Source organism: Pongo pygmaeus, chromosome 10, assembly GCF_028885625.2.
Source record: "Pongo pygmaeus isolate AG05252 chromosome 10, NHGRI_mPonPyg2-v2.0_pri, whole genome shotgun sequence".
Lineage (NCBI taxonomy): Eukaryota > Metazoa > Chordata > Mammalia > Primates > Hominidae > Pongo > Pongo pygmaeus.
Genome location: NC_072383.2, coordinates 122,216,700 through 122,238,836, shown reverse-complemented (window position 1 = coordinate 122,238,836; position 22,137 = coordinate 122,216,700). Strand labels below are relative to the sequence as shown.

General features: G+C 49.5%; 1 protein-coding gene and 1 long non-coding RNA gene across 3 annotated transcripts in view; one reads left to right on the top strand and one right to left on the bottom strand.

Annotated features, from left to right (window-relative positions):
* The window catches only part of RILPL1 (Rab interacting lysosomal protein like 1), a 60,695-nt gene extending 43,168 nt beyond the window's left edge, over nucleotides 1-17,527 (top strand). For both annotated transcript variants that reach the window (XM_054444788.2, XM_054444789.2), the window contains exons 5-7: nucleotides 4,138-4,310; nucleotides 5,658-5,750; nucleotides 17,048-17,527. In XM_054444788.2, coding sequence (XP_054300763.1) covers nucleotides 4,138-4,310; nucleotides 5,658-5,750; nucleotides 17,048-17,192 — 411 coding nt within the window. In that variant the 3' untranslated portion in view covers nucleotides 17,193-17,527. The remainder of the gene's footprint in view (nucleotides 1-4,137; nucleotides 4,311-5,657; nucleotides 5,751-17,047) is intronic.
* Nucleotides 17,367-20,234, bottom strand: LOC134737646 (uncharacterized). The gene is made up of 2 exons (XR_010122747.1): nucleotides 19,431-20,234; nucleotides 17,367-18,638 (listed from the first exon to the last, which is right to left on the bottom strand). It is a non-coding gene; the product is annotated as an uncharacterized LOC134737646 (long non-coding RNA).
* Between the last annotated feature and the right edge of the window lie 1,903 nt (nucleotides 20,235-22,137).

Genomic DNA, 22,137 nt, shown 5'->3' with positions numbered 1-22,137 from the left:
TGATCCACCCACCTCAGCTTCCCAAAGTGCTGGGATTACAGGCGTGAGCCACCGCACCCGGTGGTGCACCTCTTTTATTAGGCCACCTTGTAAGTTTCTTTCTTCTTTTTTTTTTTTTTCTTGAGACAAGAGTTTCGCTCGTCACCCAGGCTAGAGTGCAGTGGCATGACCTTGGCTCACTGCAACCTCCACCTCCCAGGTTCAAGAAATTCTGCTGCGTCAGCCTCCCGAATAGCTGAGATTACAGATGCCCACCACCATGCCCAGCTAATTTTTTTTTTTTTTGAGATGAAGTCTCTGTCACCCAGGCTGGAGTACAGTGGCGTGATCTCGGCTCACTGCAACCTCTGCCTCCCAGGTTTAGTGATTCTCCTGCCTCAGCCTCCCGAGTAGCTGGGACTACAGGCTCGCACCACCACGCCTGGCTAATTTTTGTATTTTTTTAGTAGAGACGGGGTTTCACCATATTGGCCAGGCTGATCTCAAACTCCTGACCTCGTGATCCGCCCACCTCAGCCTCCCAAAGTGCTGAGATTACAGGTGTGAGCCACCGTGCCCGGCCGCCCGGCTAATTTTTGTATTTTCAGTAGAGAAAGCGTTTCACCATGTTGTCCAGGCTGGTCTCGAACTCCTGACTTCAGGTGCTCCGCCTGCCTCAGCCTCCCAAAGTACTGGGATTACAGGTGTGAGCCACCACAACTGGCCGTAAGTTTCTATGTATGTGTATCTTCCCTTCAGCCCCATCTGTCTGACTCTGTTCCCAGGGCTGAGCTCCGCGGCCGGCAAGGCACAAAGTTAGCGCTCAGTAAATGTTGGATAACTAGACATCCAGGGTTGCTCCTTGGTAAAGCTGGGCCAGAGAAAGAGAACTGGCGTGGTTGAATGCCGGCTGCATATCCGTCACCTGTTGTATGTGGTCTTGGGTGAAGACGTGGAGTGTGTGGCTGCCGGGTGGTTCCAGAGCATCCCTGGAGGCGCTGCAGAGGAGGTCGGACGTTGAAGATGTCCTCTGAGGACACAGCCCACCTAAATTGTGGCATCAGCAGACGCCTAGAATACTTTCTTTGGAAATTAAATCCTCCAACATTTCCTCCCCTTGTTCTTGGGTGGGAAGAAGCCCCTCAGCTGCCCAGACAGCTTGCGAGGGCAGCCGGGCTCAGATTTCAGTTTCCCACTGCATGGAGGCCCCTCCTCTGCTGCCCTGTGCTGACTCCGACCCCAAGGCTGGGCAGGGTCAGCTTGCTCCCCCAACCTGGGCCTGCTCTGTGTGTGGCTCTGCTGTCACCTGATGTGCCCCAGCAGTGAGTGGTGTCTCCTTTCACACATCCTTTCCCAGAACAGCCAGTTCCAGCCTCCCCCAGGGTGTGAAGCATCTCGGCTCTGCCTTCTGGAATCCCTCAGCCTCCTGTCCAGGGCACATCCAGGCTGGAGTTAGTCCCCTTCTCCCTGTGCTGCTATGGGGTTTTTCTTCTTCTTCTTCTTTTTTTTTTTTTTTTTTTTTTTTTGAGACAAGGTCTCACTTTGTTGGAAACACTGCCTTAAGTGCAGTAGCACAATCTTGGCTCACTGCAGCCTCCACTTCCTGGGCTCAGGTGATCCTCATGCCTCAGCCTCTTATGTAACTGGGACTACAGGGGCAAGCTACCATGCCCAGTTAATTTTCTTTTCTTTTTTGTAGACATGAGGTCTTGCTATGTTGCCCAGGCTGGTCTGAATCTCCTGAGCTCTAGTGATCCTCCTGCCTCAGCCTCCCAAAGTGCTATAATTACGAGTGTGAGCCACGGTGCTGGGCCTATGGAGTTTTTCTTGAGGTTGGGAGGGACGTCTGTTTCCCTCTCCCTTTCCCTGTTCTGGAGCTTTTTCACTGCTGTCCTGACCTCTTTCTACTCCTGGTTGGTCATGGGACATTGGTGGCTCAGGAGTGTTGGGGACACTCCATTACTTTGAGAGTGTGGGCCACCTGTAGATTGACTGGCTGACTTGCAAAAGCTTCCTTGTGATTAAAAAAAAAAAAAGGAAAATAACTGTTGGCAAGAATGTAGAGAAATTGGAACCCTTGCGCATTGCTGGTGGGAATGTAAAATAGAGCAGCTGCCGTGGGAAACCGTTTGACAACTCCTCAACAAGTTAAACACAGAATTAGCCTATGGCCCAGCAATCCCACTCCCAGGTATACAACCAGAAGAACTGAAAACAAGTGTCCACACTAATACAGTTCTTAGCATTGCTGTTCACATTAGCCAAAGAGTGGAAACAGTCTGATGTCCGTCAACTGAAGAATGGATAAACACACTGTGGCACATCTGTACAGTGAAATATGGTTCAACCATCAAAAGGAGTGAAGTGAGCTGGCGTGGTGGCTTACCCCTGTAATCCCAGCACTTTGGGAGGCTGAGGCGGGCGGATCGCCTGAGGATGGGAGTTCAAGACCAGCCTGACCAACATGGTGAAACCCCGTCTCTACAGAAATACAAAAATTAGCCCGGGCATGATGGCGCGTGCCTGTATTCCCAGCTAGCTACTCGGGAGGCTGACGCGGAAGAGTCGCTTGAACCCGGGAGGCAGAGGTTGGAGTGAGCTGAGATCGTGCCATTGCACTCCAGCCTGGGTGACAGGGTGAGACGCCATCTCAAAAAAAAATGAAGTGCTGGTGTGTGCTGCAATGTGGATGATCCTTGGAAACACCATGCTAAGTGAAAGGAGCCAGGCACAAAAGGCCACTTAATGTATGATTCTGTTTCTGGGAAATGTCCACAGTAGGCAGTCCATAGACAGAAAGTACATTGGCATTTGCCAAGGGCTCAGGATAGGGAAGTAGAGAGTGACTGCTTAGTAAGTACAGGTTTTCAGCCGGGTGCGGTGGCTCACACCTGTAATCCCAGCACTTTGGGAGGCAAAGGCGGGTGGATCACTTGAGGTCAGGAGTTCAAGACCAGTCTGGCCAACACGGTGAAACCCTGTCTCTACTAAAAATACAAAAATTAGCCAGGCGTAATGGCAGGCGCCTGTAATCCCAGCTACTCGGGGGGCTAAGGCAGGAGGATGGCTTGAACCCGGGTGGCAGAGTTTGCAGTGAGCTGAGATCGTGCCACTGCACTCCAGCCTGGGTGACAGAGTGAGATTCCATCTCAAAAAAAAAAAAATTTGCCGAGTGTGGTGGTCCACACCTGTAATCCCAGCTACTCGGGAGGCTGAGGCGCAAGAATCGCTTGAACCCAAGGGGTGGAGGTTGCAGTGAGCTGAGATCATGCCACTGCACTCCAGCCTGGGTGAGTGAAACTCCATCTCAGAAAAAATAAAATAATAATTACGGGTTTTCCTTTTGGTGTGAAGAAAATGTTCTAGAACTGGACAGAGATGGTGGTTGTGTGACATGTGAGTATACTAAATATCACCTCCAAATTGTTCATTTTTAAAAGGTTCAAATGGTAAATTTTATATGATATATATTTTACCACATTTTTCTAAAAAGGCTCCCTTGCCGTGCAAGAAGGTGAGAGGATGGGTGTGGGTGTGACCTGGGGCAGGTGACTTAGCATGATGCTGGGATCTGTCACCCGCATCACAGAGAAATGGCCAAGTGTGCACCCCCGCCGGGCTTCCACTGAACTCCAGATACCCAAAGCCACTGGGGAGGAGAGGACTTAACCAGAAGGCCCGTAACAACAGGGAAAATGGATATGACTTACTGTCAAATGAAAAAGGAATGGAGAATTGTGTGTAGGCTGAGATTCCAGCCACTCTGGCCAAATTAGCAATGGTCTTAGTAAGGAGATGAAAGGAGGCCTGGAAAGGGGGAAGCAGCTGATGTACGAGGATGGGGGCAGGGGAGGTGTGACACCTCCTCCCTGGATGCCTTGTCATGTTTGTAATGAAACCCCAAGTCAGGTGGGGGGGTGCGGGGTCCGTGGGTTCGGCTATTGGGAAGGCGAACAATGAACAGGTGGCCGCTGGCTTCCACCTCCAGAGGGAAACTGTACAGAACGTGAGCAGGGGCCTCCCGCGAGTGCTGAAAATAGCATCCTCCACAGGCTGCTGGCACCCCGGGAGGGGGAGAATTTGGGCTCCTTCAGGATAGAGAGTGGGTGCCGGCAGTGGCTGCCAAGAATTCATTAGCAGCATCTCTGCCTCCTCCAGACGGAGCCGGTTGGAGAGGAGAGCATCTCCGACGCAGAGAAGGTGGCCATGGATCTCAAGGACCCCAACCGCCCCCGGTTCACCCTGCAGGAGCTGCGGGACGTGCTGCACGAGAGGAACGAGCTCAAGTCCAAGGTGTTCTTGCTGCAGGAGGAGCTGGCTTACTATAAGAGGCAAGTGTCCCTGGGGCTGGATGACCCGAGCTGGCTCCTTACTGAGGTTAGCCAGAGTTTCTGTACAGTTACCTTCTTACCCCCTGGAAGACAAGCATTTCATCAGTGTCTTTTTTGGGTACCCTCTCTGACCTAAAGAACTTACATACAAGCTCACAACCCCTTTCTGAAACTCTTGGGCCCAGGCCGGGCACCAGGGCTCATACCTTTAATTCCAGTATTTTGGGAGGCCGAGGTGGGAAGATTGCTTGATCCCAGGCATTCGAGACTAGCCTGGGCAACAAAGCGAGACTTCATCTCTTTTTTTAAATGAATGAATGAATGAAACCCAGCCCCGGTGTTATGGTCTTTGTGGCCCTTTTCACCTCCTACATTATCCTGTTCACTCTCATGCTTGCTTTATTGTTGGTTTCCACACGAGACCACAAGCAACATGAGACCAGAAGTCTTATTTATCTTGTCCATGGCTAAGTTCCCAGCACTTAGAATGGAGCTTGGCACACAGTAGGTGCACAACAAATATCTGTTGAATAGAAGCTGGAAGGAAGGACCCATGCACCAGAGGTGGTCCCTGCTCCAGTGGGGAAGATAAGAGATGCATAAAAAATATAATACCACACATTTTTATTGAAAGGTTTACTGACTGTACACTGGATGTTCAAAGATGGGAGAGGCCGGGCGCGGTGGCTCACGCCTGTCATCCCAGCAATTTGCGAGGCCGAGGCAGGCGGATCACTTGAACCCAGGACTCGAAACCAGCCTGGGCAACATAGTGGGACCCCCATCTCTACACAAAAATTTTTAAAAATTAGCCAGGTATGGTGGCTCACCCTGTAGTCCCAGCCACTTGGGAGGCTGAAGCAGGAGGATCATTTGAGCCCAAGGTCAAGGCTGCAGTGAGCTATGCTTGTACCACTGCACTCGAGCCTGGGCAACAGAATGAGACCCTGTCTCAAAAAAAAAAAAAAAAAAGATGGGAGAGTGGGAGAGATTACTTCGAGTTTGTAGATGGGGTGGAAATCGGAAGGCCTCCTGGAGGAGGCAGCATTTGAATTGGGCCTTCCTGAAAGGATAGGGTAGTATTTAGATATGGGAGATGTTGAGGGGTGACGGGTATATTCTGGGTAGAAGAAACCACAGAGGTGTAGCGACAGGGAAGCCTGTGTAAGGACAGGAAACGGGGAGTGGTTCTATTTGGCTGGACTCTTCAGAATAAACTGGAAATACAGATGCGGGTCCCCTAAAAAGCATGCACCCTCTCAGACCATCAGACACTTCTCTTCTGGAATATTCCAGTTCTCAAGGAACTTTTGACTGTTTTATCTCACCCCTCTCATCTCCTTCCAGTGAAGAAATGGAAGAGGAAAATCGAATACCCCAACCCCCACCCATCGCCCACCCGAGAACGTCCCCCCAGCCGGAGTCGGGCATCAAGCGACTGTAAGTGATGCGCTGCTGGCTTCTGTGCTCGGCTGACCTGGCGGTTCACGTGTCCTTTGACTTTTCCTCCTTGGCACCTGCTCCCAGGGCCAGGCTTGTGACTAACCACATCCTGCTGAGACGTCTGGCCTGGCCCCCGACTTTGAGTTCATCTCCCTTCCTGAATGCTGAGTCCCTCCTGGGGGTCTCTGGGCAGAGAGGTTTGGGGAGTTCGGGAGGCGAGAGGGGAGAGGATTGGGCCAGTGGCTGATACTCAGGAGCTTGCTGGAGTGTGTTTCAGGGGGGTGGGGTGCATCTCTGGGCCTTTGAGGACAGGACATAAGGGTAGCGAGGTAGGGGTGGGTTGTGCATCTGAAACTTGAAACCTCAGCTCTGAGATGTCAGGTGGCCCTGGGTCCACCCTATCTATGCAGATCTCCGATGACTCATCCATGTAGCCCTCTGTCCATTAAGCAGGGGTTACTGCATAATGCATGCAGAGTCAGGCCTTGGTTGCTGCAGGAGAACCCCCCAAAAGAGAGTGACCTAGTCCCTGCCCTCAACTAGATTTTAAGCTACTTCAGTGGTTCTTGGCATCAACAGATTCCTTTGAGGTTCTGATAAAACCTCCTGAAATTTCCCCCAGAGAAATCTGTAAAATTTGTGAACAATTTCAGGAGGTTCATGGACCCCTAAGACTCTTCAGATAAAGGGTTAACACCTCTGGTTTTGTTAAACAGTATCTACTAAGAAGCTAACACGTGCTGGGTCCTGTTCCCATATCTCATTGAGTCCTCAGCATGGTGTTGCGGGGTGGAGGCATCATCATTCTCATTTTATAGTTAAGGAAACGAAGGCACCTGCCTAGGGTCATTCAGCTAATAAGAGGCAGAACCAGGGCTCAAACCCAGGTAGCCTGGCCCCAGAGCCCACACTGTGAGCTCTTTGCAAGACAGCCTTGTGCTTGCAGTGTTGGAGCTGCATTCTCTCCCCTGAGACGGTCTTCCAGGCTCTGGGCCTGCCTTCCAGTTCTATCCAAGGCTTAGTACAGAAGAGGTTTCAGTTCTTTCCTCCAAAACCCACAAGAAACTTTGTGAAAACAGGGCGTGTGGGTTGGAAAGCCAGACGGATTGTGTAGGGAGAGAAGTGGAGTGTTACCCATATGCCCCAACTTTTAAAATCCAGTTATGTTTGGAAATTCTTGGTTAGTTCTTGCCCTGTGAGTAGACAATGCAGAACCGTGCAGGTTTGTCACTGCTGGGCCCTCTCCTCTTAGAAAATGGTGCCCTTGGGGCTGGGTGCAGTGGCTCACACCTGTAATCTCAGCATTTTGGGAGGCAGAGGTGGGAGGATCACTTGAGCTCAGGAGTTCAAGACCAACCTGGGCAACATGGTGAAACCACCTCTCTACAAAAAATACAAAAATTAGCTGGGTGTGGTCCCAGCTACTCGGGAGGCTGAAGTGGGAGGATTGTTTGAGCCCAGGAGGTTGAGGCTTCAGTGAGCCAAGATTGTACCACTGCACTCCAGCTAGGGTGACAGAGTGAAACCCTGTCTCAAAAAAAAAAAAAAAAAAAAGAGAGGGATAAAAAAGAAAGAAAGAAAATGATGCCCTTGGCTGGGCATGGCAGCTCACATCTGTAATCCCAGCACTCTGAAAGGCCAAGGCAGGAGGATCACTTGAGGCCAGGAGTTTGAGACCAACCTGGGCTACATAGTGAGACTCTGTCTCTACAAAAAAATTTAAAATTAGCCAGATATTGCTAGAGAGTACAGGCTGGTGCACGACTCCCTTCCAGCTTCATTCAGGCTGCTTAGGAGTTTGGCCCCAGGTCCCTGATGCATTGGGGAGAGGGTGGCCCCCCGGTTCTGGTTAGAGATAAACATTTCCCAGGGAAGAAGCATGGCACCAGAAAAGCTTCCTCTAGATCTCAACACCATTTAGATCATGGATTCAGTAGTAACCTTCCATTTGCAATTGAAACTCAACTCAAAGTAACCTAAGAAAACGAATTTGGAGGCCAGGCACGGTGGCTCACGCCTGTAATCCCAGCACTTTGGGAGGTCTAGGTGGGTGGATCACGAGGTCAGGAGTTCAAGACCAACCTGGCCAACATGGTGAAACCCCATTTCTACTAAAACTACAAAAATTAGCTGGGCGTGGTGGTCGCATGCCTGGTAGTCCCAGCTACTCAGGAGGCTGAGGCAGGAAAATTGCTTGAACCCGGGAGGCGGAGGTTGCAGTGAGCTGAGATTGTGCCATTGCACTCCAGCCTCTGAGCGACAGAGCGAGACTCTGTCTCAAAAAAGAAAAAAGAAAACAAAACAAATTTGGGGCTGGGCTCGATGGCTCACGCTTGTAATCCCAGCACTTTGGGAGGCCGAGGCGAGTGGATCAGCTGAGGGCGGGAGTTCCAGACCAGCCTGACCAATATGGAGAAACCCCATCTCCACTAAAAATACAAAAATTAGCCGGGCGTGGTGGCACGCACCTGTAATCCCAGCTTCTTGGGAGGCTGAGGCAGGAGAATCGCTTGAACCTGGGAGACAGAAGTTGCAGTGAGCCAAGATCGTGCCATTGCACTCCAGTTTGGGCAACAAGAATGAAACTCCACCTCAAAAAAAAAAAGAAAAAGAAAAAAGAAAACAAATTTGGCTAAGGAACTAAAAGTTCCAACTTGCCACAGCGTGGGGCTCAGCTGGATCCAGGCCTTGTTTCCTCCACCCCTGAATTGGTTTTCCTCTGTGGCCTCCATTCTTGGGTGTCCACTCCAGCCTGAGGATGGCAGCATGGCAGCCCTTGGCTCAGGTTTCATTTTCTTTTTTTTTTTTTTTTTTTGAGACGGAGTCTCACTCCATTGCCGAGGCTGGAGTGCAGTGGCACAATCTCAGCTCACTGCAGCCTCCACCTCCTGGGTTCAAGCAGTTTTCTCCTGTCTCAGCCTCCTGAGTAGCTGGGATTAGAGGCATCTGCCTCTACGCCCGGCTAATTTTTGTGATTTTAGTAGAGACGGAGTTTCACCATGTTGGCCAGGCTAGTCTCTTAACTCCTGACCTCGGGTGGTCCACCCGCCTCGGCCTCCCAAAGTGCTGGGATTACAGGCACGAGCCACCGCGCCCGGCCAGGTTTCATTTTCTTCTGTCTGAAACTCCAGTGCAGATTCTCTGTTCCCAAGAGTTCCATCAGTCACAGAAATGAGTCCCATTGGCTCCAGCTGGGTCACATGACTATCCCTAACCCAATCACAGGACAGCACATTGATTGTCCAGGTCTGTGACTCTCACCCTTGACGCTCAGAGCACTTTTACCTCCATCCAGTTCATGTGGCCTGAAAGTAGGGGAAGGGACGGTCCCCAAGCAAGATCAGAGTGCTAGATAGACAGAAATACGGGGTGCCCACGGTAGCCTCACGTTGGGAGGAGGAAGCCCTTCAGTCTTGATTCTCTGCAGTACTTAGTGCCCAGGAAAAGTTTCTCATCCAGTGCTTGGTAGGAAATGGGACTGGCTTTGCTTAAACTCCGACTCACTCGCCAGCCCCACTCCTATGTGAGAATGAGCAGAATCTATCTTGTATGCTTTGATAGCTACAGCTTTGAGTTTCAGGCCTGGAGAAACTGCAAGAAGCTTCATGAGCCCAGATAGTCTCTGCATGGGCTGAGGGAGGGGGACACCAAGAGACTTGTATTCTGCATCCTTCAGCCATTTTTTCCCAGGTTGTTAAGAATTAGCCTTTCAGGCCGGGCACGGTGGCTCAGCCTGTAATCCCAGCACTTTGGGAGGCTGAGGCGGGTGGGTCACAAGGTCAGGAGTTCCAGACCAGTGTGGCCAACATGGTGAAACCCCCATCTCTACTAAAAATACAAAAAAATTAGCCAGGTGTGGTGGCGGGCACCTGTAATCCCAGCTACTCAGGAGACTGAGGCAGGAAAATTGCTTGAGCTCCAGAGGTGGAGGTTGCAGTGAGCCGAGATCACACCACTGCATTCGAGCCTGGACAACAGAGCGATACCCCATTTAAAAAAAAAAAAAAAAAAAAGAATCAGCCTTTCTAGTACCTTCACTTTCACTTCCAATGTACTGCATTCAGAGCCTCCAGCACCCACGGTCATATGTAATTCTAAAAATTCGTTCCAGAGCCGAGTTTTTCTAACTGTAATTTTCTACTCTGGGCCCCTTTCTCTAAACAGACAATTAAGTTGGCTTTGCAAATCTCGTATTGGGTGAAATCCAGAGGAAAGTTATCAGAATTAGCCAACGAATCTTTCCACTAGTCTTCTGCCCACACCTGAATAGGCTGTGGTGTCTGTCCTTCTTTTCCAGACTGTTCCAGAAAGGACCCTGGGGCCATGTTTTCGGAGCTCTTCCCCACTTAGGTTGGCTTCTGGTTGCTCAGGAAAATGTGGGGCTCTGAGCCTGGCAGGGACAGACTCAGAGAAAGACGAGAGAGCAAGACCAGAACCTCTCAGCCACAGGGTGCGGGTGACCAGTCCCGTGGCAGCCCCACTTGCTGGGGGATAACTGGGAGAGCAAACTGGCACAAAGGGCTTTTGACCAGTGCAGGCCGGACACTGGTCGCCTTTGTCCACCTCTACTACTGGTTGGAAGCTGTACCAGTGTGGCCCGGAGGGTGGGAGGGGCCTGGGCAGGGACAGATCTTCCCTGGGCTGGCGCAGGGAATGACAGTTTCTGAGGCGGTTCTGAGCATCTTTCCATCCTTCATTCCTCCTGCACCCACCTGGTCTGCCGGGTCTCTTCCGCCCTTCCTCCGGGGAGTATTAGCCATGCGGTCTGCTCAGGGTGGCAGTTCAGCTCTGCTTCACACTGTTAACTGGTTTCTCCCACCCCTCCTCCTGCAGCAATTCACAGCCGCCAAGGAGGGTTCAGGGGCTTCGGCAGCTTAGAGCACTTGAACTAAGGTGTCTTCCATCCTGTCAGGGACCCAGAGCTGGGATAATTATCCCCGTTTCTCAGATGAGGGAACTGAGGCCTAGAGAAGCCCACTGACATTTAGATCAAACTGCTGGGAAGGCTGTCTTCACATTTGAACCCATGCCTTTTCTGCTCCCACCCGCCCCCCACTGTTTTCCCGCTCCCCTCCCTGAGTCCCTGGTGGTGGCCCCTTGTCTGCACAGTGCACCATGAGTCACAGGCGTCAGAATTCACATTTCTAGACTGAACCAGACAAGGGAACCAGAAACTCCTGCTGCCAGTCAAAACAGTGTGCCCGGAAGATGTTCCAAGAATAGTTTGTGATTGAGCAGCTGCTGTCCGGAGAGGCCAGGCTGGCACTGCCCAGGAGGTCACGAGGGAGTGCTGAAGTGATTTCAGCCTCATCCCCAGTGAACACCAGGCACCAGTGCCCCCTTTTGCGTGGTCCCTGTCTCTCAGTCATGGTCCCATGGACGCACACACAGCTGCCTTTTGCAGGGCGGGGGCTAGGGGCTGATCAGGAGATAAGAAGACAGGTGGGTGTAGAGGGGGGACCGGAGAAGCAAGGGATGAGAACTGGCCTCGAGGACTGGAAAGGTTGGCTTTGGAGTGGGTGGCCACCCAGGTGTCCAGGGGTAGCAATGACAGTGCATTCTATCCCTGTCCTCCCACCCACCACCCCCCTCGCTCCAGCCCAGGAATAGCTTCTTCACAGCCGCCCATTACACTGCCTGAAATGCCACTGGTAGAACTTCATTTGGTTTGAGTCTTCCAGAAATCTTTGGCGGGGAGCGGGGAGTTAAAACCAGCTACAGGGTATTCAAGACAAACTTCGGGCCAAAACAAGTCAATCTTTTTATGGAAATGGCTGTACCTCTAGAGGAGGTGGCTTCTGCAGGGCAGCCCCTGGAATAGTAAGGGAAGAGGCCACCCACTCAGTGAGCACAGCAAGACACAGACAGGGCCAGGCGCGGTGGCTCATGCCTGTAATCCCAACACTTTGGGAGGCCGAGGTGGGGGGATTGCTTGAGGCCAGGAGTTTGAGATGAGCCTGGGCAACATAGCAAGACCCTATCTCTACGAAAAAAAAAATTGTTTTTCATTGGCTGGGCATGGTGGCACATGCTTGTAGTCCCAGCTACTAGGGAAGCTGAGGCAGGAAGATCACTTGAGCCCAGGAGGTCGAGGCTGCAGTGGGCCCAGACTGTGCCACTGCACTCCAGCTGAGCAGCAAAGCGAGACCTGTCTCTGAAAAAAAGAAAAGAAAAAGACACACAGATGGAGTAACTCAGTCAGAACACTCCAGGTGTCCCAGGCCCCCGAGCATCGGTCACCCCCTGAAAAGGCCCTAAATGATGTCCAGCATTCCCAGTGGTAAACATCTCTTGAGGCAAAATGTCCCCCCTGTGTTTGAGGCCACTTCCCACACAATGACTGTATCTTTGTGGGCACCCTCTTTGGGTGTCCTGGCAAAGGTGGGTACAAAATGGTGTTGCTTGGAGCCCCTGGAAAGCTAACTGTGCCCGGTAGCCTGGCCTCTGGGGCCCATTCACTTAGCAGAAGGCATCTCATCTTCTCCATGTCATCCTGAGAAACCATCCAGGAGGTTCTGCAAAGACACCAACTCCTGGCCAGGCGTGGTGGTTCACTCCAGCACTTTGGGAGGCCAAGGCGGGTGGATCACTTGATGCCAGGAGTTCAAGACCAACCTGGCCAACACAGGGAAACCCCGTCTCTACTAAAAATACAAAAATTAGCCCAGCAGGGTGTTGCACGCCTGTAGTCCCAGCTACTTGGGAGGCTGAGGCAGGAGAATCACTTGAACCCAGGAGGTGGAGGTTGCAGTGAGCAGAGATTGTGCCATTACACTCCAGCCTGGGTGACAAAGCGAGACTGTCTCAAAAAAAAAAGAAAGAAAGAAAAAGATACCAACTCCTAGCTACTCTGTGAAGCACATCAAAGGTAATCTAAACACCTGGAACATCTCCAAACCTCATTTGAGACAATTATTTTATCTTTATCCAACCAACTTTTTAAAAAAATTATAGCTTTTCAAAATAAGCTCTAATGGCATGGTTGGAGTTTCGTCTTCATTTCCTCTGCCCAGCTGATGAACAGATGAGCATTTATTTACCGTGGGCTTAGACCAGAATATCTGATGATTCTGCAGGCTCTGCCTCAGCCCTCGTCCTGCCTGGCCCCTCTCTGCTTCACAGTCTCTCCTGGTTCTCGCCTGGCGCTTAGGGTCATGGCACCTGCAGCTCATCGCCGTTGGGGAGGACAGTGAAAGGCCCCCTTGCCAGAGCATCACCACCACCTCCCAAAGCGTATTTTGCCTTCCTTGTTCCCTACACACAGCCCTGCATTTTAGCCCTGGGGAGCGACTCTGTCATCGCTGGCTGTCATATACTGCATCAGTTTCTAGAACTGCTGTAACAAAATACTGCAGACTCAGGGGCTTCAACAACAGTCAGGTATTGTCTCCCACTTCCGGAGGCCAGAAGGCCGCAATAAAGGTGTCAGCAGGGTCAGCTCCTTCTTCGGACTGTAAGGGAGAATCTGTCCCACACCTCTCCATTTCTGGTGGCTGCTGGCAGTCTTTGGCTGTCCTCGGCCTGCAGAAGCCTCACCTCAATATCCACTTCCACCTTCCTCACGTGCTGTCTCTGTCCAGATGTCCCCCTTTTATAAGGATACCAGTCATATTGGATTAGAACCCACCCTACTCCAGCATAACCTCATCTTAACTAGTTACATTTGTAAGGACCCTATTTCTTTTTTTCTTTTTTTTTTGAGATGGAGTTTTGCTCTTGTTGCCCAGGCTGGAGTGCAATGGCACGATCTCAGCTCACCACAACCTCCACCTCCCAGGTTCAAGCGATTCTTCTGCCTCATCCTCCCGAATAGCAGGGATTACAGGCATGTGCCACCATGCCCGGCTAATTTTGTATTTTTAGTAGAGACGGGGTTTCTCCATGTTGGTCTGGCTGGTCTTGCACTCCCGACCTCAGGTGATCCACCCCGCTCGGCCTCCCAAAGTGCTGGGATTACTGGCATGAGCCACCGCACCTGGCCCCAAAAATTTTTTTTACAAATAGCCAGGTGCAGTGGCTCACACCTGACATCCCAGCACTTTGGGAGGCTGAGACGGGCAGATGACCTGAGGTCAGGAGTTCAAGACCAGCCTGGCCAACATGGTGAAACCCTGTCTCTACTAAAAATACAAAAATTGGCCGGGCGTGGTGGCAAACGCCTATAATCCCTAGCCACTTGGGAGGCTAAGGCAGGAGAATCGCTTGAACCCGGGAGGAGGAGGTTGCAGTGAGCCGAGATTGCGCCACTGCAGTCCAGCCTGGACGAGACAGTGAGACTCCGTCTCAAAAAAAAAAAATTTAAGTGAATTTAGAGGCAGGTGACACAATTCAACCCCTAACTTAGACCCTAATCAAATCCTTCCACTGGTGTCTGTGGAGTTTGTTTCTTTTTCATGCCTCCCCTGTTTTTATCTTCTCTGTGTCTATCTGTACTTCTCTAACCAGGATCTTTACAGCCATAATGCCCATGGTAGCAGCGGGACTGATAATAGATGACCCCACACTGCAGCCTGTCCGACGACTTGTTTCCCTTGTAGGCACTGTGTGTGTTTTGGGTTTTGTTTGAGCTGTGCCCTTGGAATGTCTGCTTCGGCTACTGCTGGGGCTGACCTGTCTCCCCCGGCCACTTAAGCTGCATGGCCGCCACCTGTGTGCTCCATTTGAAGTGGATGTTGAGTGTGATTTCAGCTGTGCCACTGGCTGCGCTCCGTCTACTCGAGCGAAGCCTCAGAATTCTCGGCTCTGTCACCGATAATTCTTTTTGTCTCTTCTGTTTCTGTCTTAAAACCACCTTGCCCATGATCCAGTAAAGAAGGTCCTTTAAGTGACGGGTCAGTAATCAACGCCCACTGCGGTCCCCGAGTGACACTAACCCTATGTTTTTGATGTTCACCCTGTAGCTTTCTAAACTGCTTTGTTTTCCAAGCCATCTTCAAGTCAGCCATTTGATCTTGTTTAAAAAGAAAGGCAGAGGAGGGGACCAGTGTTTTGATTCTGTCTGTGTCGGAAGTGCTAAGTGGCCTTCCTGTTTACCTGAGTCAGAGAGAGGTGAAGCGTAACTGTGGTGTGTTGCTGCTGTATTTTTCGCCAGCTAATTGCCTGGATTACCCTATAGAAAGAGCTCACAAATAACCCGCTGTGAGAATTGTGCCTTCATTCACCAGCACACTTACCTGTCACAGAGAAAAGGCATCTTAGTTGCTAGGGAGAGTTTCATCAGATAAACTTGGCTTGCCGTGGCTTTGCAATGAAAGATCAGTTTATTCCTGGTAGGAAGTGATTGTAGGATCCAGTAACCACAGAATAGTGAAATCATTTTCACCCAGATGTGATTAAAACTAAACTCTAGAGGCTGCAACACTAGCAACCAGCAAACAGAGGGAACCAAAAATAGTTTATCCGAAGCTTTGATTTCGCAGTGGCTTTGTTCCTATTCTTGCCTCCCAGGAAACATAACATAGCTATTATATGATATTATATGATATCAGGTGGATCATTTGAGGTCAGGAGGTTGACACCAGCCTGACCAACATGGTGAAACCCCGTTTCTACTAAAAATACAAAAAAATTAGCTGGGCACGGTGGCATGCACCTGTAATCCCAGCTGCTTGGGAGGCTGTGGCAGGAGAATCGCTTGAACCTGGGAGGCAATCGTTGCAGTGAACTGAGATCAAGCCACTGCACTGCAGCCTGGACGACAGAGCGAGACTCTGTCTCAAAAAAAAAAAAAAAAAAAAAAGAGTAGAACTTGGTGACAACAGAAGGAATCTTAATAGAGCCTGGTAGTATCAAAGGACAGTTTTAGGAAGAGCTTTTGGGAATTCCTCAAGGTAGGCCAATTTCAGGTTCACTGACCAGGGTCCTAGTTTGTTTACATGACCTCAAAGCAGACCTTGTTTTAAAAGGACTACGTTAGCTGGCCACAGTGGCTCACACCTGTAATCCCAGCACTTTGGGAGGCCAAGGCAGGTGGATCACCTGAGGTCAGGAGTTTGAGACCACCTTGGCCAGCATGGTGAAACCCCATCTCTACTAAAAATACAAAAACTTAGCCGGGTGTGGTGGCGGGTGCCTGTAATCCCAGCTACTCAGGATGCTGAGGCAGGAGAATCGCTTGAACCAGGGAGGCAGAGGTTGCAGTGAGCCGAGATCGTACCATTGCACTCCAGCCTGGGCAACAAGAGCGAAACCCCATCTCAAAAAATAAATAAATAAAAATAAATGGACTACCTTGCAGGCTTTTTGCTTGTGACTTTTTCTTTTGTTTTTTTTTTTCTTTCTTTTTTCTATGGTAACAAACTCAAGTATGCTTGTGACTTCTGCCTTTATCTTTCAGGCATCTGAAAATTCCTGATGACTCTCTCTGATCGATATGCAGCAGTCACAGCTGTTTTAAAAAGACCTCTGTCTACCTCAGTTAAACTCTGAGGCCAGACTAACTGTGGCTCTGTAGCTGGTTACAGTGATACAGTCTAAAGGCTTTCACCATTAAATCTATTTTTGAAAGTGCAAATTGATGTTTCCCAAATTTTATATCAGAGAACCATGAGTATCATGTTTTACTTATATATTTTATTTTATTTTATTTTATTTTTTTAGACAGAGTCTCGTTCTCTTGCCCAGGCTGGAGTGCAGTAGCGTGATCTCGGCCAGGCTGGTCTCAAACTCCTGACCTCAAGTGATCTGCCTGCCTCGACCTCCCAAAGTGCTGGGGTTATTACAGGCGTGAACCACCACACCCAGCCCATAATATATTTTTTATTGTTCATTTTTCTTAAGTACTTCCTTTAGCCTCATCCTAAGCAGTAACGTCCATGAAATCTGGGCCACAGTTTCCTGACTGACATTAAACAAATACAGAACTATTTAAATTAGAAATATTCATCTGTTTACAACAGAATCCTCTTATATTCCACACGGTTTTCATTAGGGTAATTAAAGAAACCTCTGCATCATTAGGGTAATTAAAGAAACCCATGATTTGTTTTGATTCCCACTGGTAACGGGATAAATCCTCCATAGAGGCTAACGTGGAAGACACCTCACACATCACATCAACATGAATGCCTTGCCCATACCGCGTGACCTCCAAGGTACCGTGTCCAAATGACACGCAGAATACCCCGCTGCTTTCTTGGAATAACTTTGACCTGCACCCCCAACTTTGTCTTTCACACCTTGAATTGATTTGCTCCCTTCTGAGTTTGCTGCTGTATGTCTCCGGCACTGCAAAAAATGTGACGTGCACAGCAAAGGGTCAGCTCTCATTTCTGTGTTTGCTTTCCCTTCCAAAGGTTTAGCTTCTTCTCCCGAGATAAGAAGCGCGTGGCCAACACGCAGAGAAACGTGCACATCCAGGAGTCCTTTGGACAGTGGGCAAACACCCACCGCGATGACGGTTACACAGAGCAAGGACAAGAAGCCCTGCAGCACCTGTGACCTTGGCCCACCTCCACCCTCCAACCTGGACTGCCCGCCACCAGCGTCTGCAACCGAACTGCAGCCCAGGGGTCGTTGCTGCCTCAAGCCTCTCGGTGCAGACACACCCTGAAAACTGACCCCTCAAACAGACTGTCTGATTTGAGGATGGACATTGAAAAACTGACGCCAAACTCTAAAGAAATGTTTATTTATACCCAGGGCTATCACTGTTTCTAATAGATGACTCTGATCCCGTAGGATATATATTTAATAATCCCACGAACGGAGGCCAGACTTCTGCGTTAACTTCAGTAACACAAGCTTCTTTAAGCCAAATACATCACTTGCCACTATCATTGCTGTTTGACTTGCTTTGTATAAAATGCTATGTGTAGAGGTTTTATTATCACAGGTGACATAGTTCAGCAGGAGGCATGGAAGGGCTAGATCTTCATTAGTTACATTCATGAAATTGTGGTGGTAACGTATTATACCGAATGTATCCATCAGGCAGACAAGGGGTCTGAAGTCACAGGCTCAGTAGCCCAACTCAGACACAAAGCCACAGACAATACGGATGATGGTCCTCCTACCCAGAAACTGGAGACAACTTTGCAGGCGCCCTGGCTGCATTCCTGATAATGCCTAGAGCATGTAGCAATGTTCAAGGCAGGTGCCTTGGAATCTGCTGTGAGTTATGCAGTACTAACCAAACAAAGTTGCTAAGGATGAGATGTTGCAACATTTCTTGTGTGCACTTTTTTTTCCTGACATCTTTTTTTCCTTTTAGGATTCATTAAGTCATATACTTAGTCCCCTGCAAAGAAGAAGACAAATGTCCCAGAGCAGATTGAAAGCGGGGCGTGGGATCCTAGGCAATGCAGGAGGGCAGGTGGGGGAGCTGTAGCAGAACAAGGGTGCTAGGTGGGAAGCTGGCTTGGGGACCACACGTCTGGCTGACTCACAGGGCTACAGCAGCAGACGGAGACCAGATACTCTGCCTGCAACTGGTGAGTTGGAGGCTTGCCCACGTAACACTGTCTTTCTCTCCACCTGCCAAGCATCCAGGGCACGGGGCTGGTTGCTCACAGATTGAGCGAGGTAGCACCTCCTACCAGCACTCAAGTTTATCAGGGCCGCGTTGTAAACATTCTACTGAAGTTTGCTAAGAAACCATCAGGTGAGGCCGGGCACAGTGGCTCACGCCTGCAATCCCAGCACTTTGGGAGGCCGAGGCAGGTGGGTCACTTGAGGTCCGGAGTTCAAGACCAGCCTGGCCAACATGGTGAAACCCCATCTCTACAAAAATACAAAAAAATTAGCCAGGCGAGGTGGCGCACGCCTATAATCCCAGCTGCTCAGGAGGCCGAGACAGGAGAATCCCTTGAACCAAGGAGGCAGAGGTTGCAGTGAGCCTAGATCGTGCCATTGCACTCCAGCCTGGGCGACAGAGTGAGACTTCATCTAAAAAAAAAAAAAAAAAGAAAGAAACCATCAGGTGAATTTGCAGAATCTAGGATGGACTCTGCTTCCAGATTGCTGAAAAAAAGAAATGATCAGACAGGGTAATTATTGCTGCATTAGAGCAGTGTTTCTCAAACCTGAGTGCCCATTAGAATTATTAGAATTTATTCTCAAAGAGTATATAGAAGCAGGTATACTGATGAATTTCTCTCCCACCCCTGGCCACCTTTGTTGCCTTTCCAACAGGTAACCAAAATTGCCAGTTTCTTGGTTATCTTTCCTAAACACTAAATGTCTCTTTTTTTTTTTTTTGAGATAGTCTTGCTCTGTTGCCCAAGCCAAAGTTACAGTGGCACCATCTCTGCTCACTGCAACTTCCGCCTCTTGAGTTCAAGCAATTCTCATGCCTGAGCCTCCCAAGTAGCTGGGACTACATGTGTGTGCCACTATACCTGACTAATTTTTGTATTTTTAGTAAAGACGGGGTTTCACCATGTTGGCCAGGCTGGTCTCAAGGTCTCGACCTCCTGACCTCAAGTGATTCACCTGCCTTGGCCTCTCAAAGTGCTGGGATTACAGGTGTGAGCCACTGTGGCTGGCCTTTTTTTTTTTTTTTGGACACAGGGTCTCACTCTGTCACCCAGGCTGGAGTACAGTGGCGCTAACATAGCTCATTGCAGCTATGAACTCCTGGGCTCAAGCAGTCCTCCCACCTCAGCCTCCCAAGTAGCTGGTACTCCTGATGTGCACCACCATGCCCAGCTAATTATTTTTGTAGAGACCAGGTCTTACTTTGTTGCCTAAGCTGGTCTCAAACTCCTGGGCTCAAATGATCCTTACACCCCAGCCTCCCAAAGTGCTGGGAATTCAGGTGTGAGCCACCGCGCCCGGCCAAATGTCACTTTTTTGATAAGTCAGCAGATCCAGCTCTTGAGCACATCAGAGGCTAGATAATCGAGACAGAAAGGAAAAATCAATCCATCAGAAAGTTTATACACGCAATTATGTGAAAAAAAAATCAAGAACAAAAAAAAGCACATATATATGTATATGTGTGTATATATTCCTTCTTTCCTTTTTTCTTAAGGGACAAGGTCTTACTATGTCACCAAGGCTTGTCGCAAACTCCTGGCCTCAAGCAATCCTCCTGCCTCAGCCTCCCGAGTAGATGGGACTACAGACATGAGCCACCATACCTGGCCCTCCTTTGTTTTTTTATTTAAATGGCAGCATAATATATACATGCTGTTCTGTGCTTTTCTTTTTTCCCCTTGAAATATCCTAGAGAGGGCCAGGTGCAGTGGGTCACACCTATAATCCCCATATTTTGGGAGGTCAAGTAGGGAGGATCACTTGAGCCCAGGAGTTTAAGACCAACCTAGGCAACATAGCAATAATCCATCTCTACAAAAAATTAATTAAAATAAAAAAATAGGTGGGTGTGGTGGTGTACACCTATGATCTCAGCTACTTGGGAGGCTAAGGCAGGAGGATCCCTTGAGCCCAGTTCAAGGCTGCAGTGAGCTGTGATCACACCACTGCACTCCAGCCTGGGAGACAGAGTGAGACCCTGCCTCAAAAAAAGAAAAAAAAATGTCTAGCAATAACTCCATATGAGTACATAAGACAGTGGCTCTCATGGCCAGGAGCAGTGGTTCATACCTGTAATCCCAGCACTTTGGGAGGCTGAGGCAGGCGGATCATGAGGTCAGGAGTTTGAGACCAGCCTGGCCAACATAGAGAAATCCTGCCTCCACTAAAAATACAAAAATTAGCTGGGCATGGGGGCAGGCGCCTGTTGTCCCAGCTACTCAGGAGGCTGAGGCAGGAGAATCGCTTGAACCCGGGAGGCAGAGTTTGCAGTGAGCTGAGATCGTGCCACTGCACTCCAGCCTGGGCGACAGAGTGAGACTCCAACCACGGATGACTGAGGCCCCCAGGGGACATTTGGCAGTCTGGAGACATTTTTGGTTGTCACAACTGGAGGGGGAGAGAGGATACTGTCATCTATGGGTAAACACCAAGGAAGGTGCTAATGAACATCCTACAATGCCCTGGCCTACCATATGGAGGTGATATTTATTAATGTTGATCTAGGCCCCACTGATAGGTAGCTTCCTTCCAATCGTTTACTCTCAAAAAGTGTTGCACACTGTCACACACACAAAGGTCTACAGAATAAACTAGAAGCAGAGTTGCTAGATCAAAGAGTATTTGCTTCTGTCATGTTCATGGAGACTGCCAAAGTCCCTACCATGGAGACTGTACCATTGTTTTTCTTTCAAAGTCACCACAGCCCATAGAACACTAAGCCGAAATGTACAGGGTTGGAGTCTGAGTGTGCATGTTTTTTGTTTTTTGTTTTGAGACAGGGTCTTACTCTGTCACCCAGGTTGGAGTGCAGTGGCACAATCTCAGCTCACTGCAACCTCCGCTTCCTGGGCTCGAGCAATTCTCCAGCCTCAGCCTCCCAAGTAGGTGGGACTACAGGCACGCAAAACCAACACCCGGCTAATTTTTGTGTTTTTCGTAAGGACAGGTTTTCCCCACGTTGCCCAGACTGGTCTCGAACTGCTGAGCTCCAAGCCATCCACCTGCCATGGCCTCCCAAAGTGCTGAGATTACAGCCGTGAGCCATCACGCCCAGCCTCAGTGTGCATGTTTTCTTTTCTTTTTTTTTTTTTTTTTTTGAGACAGAGTCTCGCTCTGTCGCCCAGGCTGGAGTGCAGTGGCCCGGTCTTGGCTCATTGCAACCTCCGCCTCCTGGGTTCAAGCCATTCTCCTGCCTCAGCCTCCTGAGTAGCTGGGATTCCAGGCGCCTGCCACCACACCCAGCTAATTTTTGTATTTTTAGTAGGGACGGGGTTTTACCATGTTGGCCAAGATGGTCTCAAACTCCTGGCCTCAGGTGATCTGCCCGCCTCGGCCTCCCAAAGTGCTGGGATTACAGTCATGAGCCACCGCACCCAGCCAAGTGTGCATGTTTTCAATCTCTCCCTGTTCTGATGCTCAGAGTTGACAACTACACAAACACTGCAACTGGCTTTGCTTTTTGTCCTGAAGGTATCTCACAAGGCTTCCCTAATGCAGGCAGTCTTGTTTTCTAGACAATCTACCCTAGCCACAACACCCTTCTAGTGCCATAATAAGGGAACACTTTGTAAATTAAATGTGAGTGAAATCAAAAAGGTTTCCTGCAAGGTTGTTTTCTGAGACTTGGGAAATAATAAAATTCTGTACTGGAAATTCACAAAGGAAAGGGCCTATTTTTCTAAAACTGTTCTAACAGCTGACAGCAATTTTAAGCCACAGCAGGTTGGTCCAGTTCCCTGTGTAATATCATGAGAGATTCATACTCCTATGCAAAAACCTAGCAATGGTACTAAATCATTTATTTTGCATGAAACATCTTGAATTTTCAGAATATGAACTTTCAAAGACAGCCATTTATCAAAATGCTAAATGTCACTTTTTTGAAAATCATCCGAACAGTATGGTA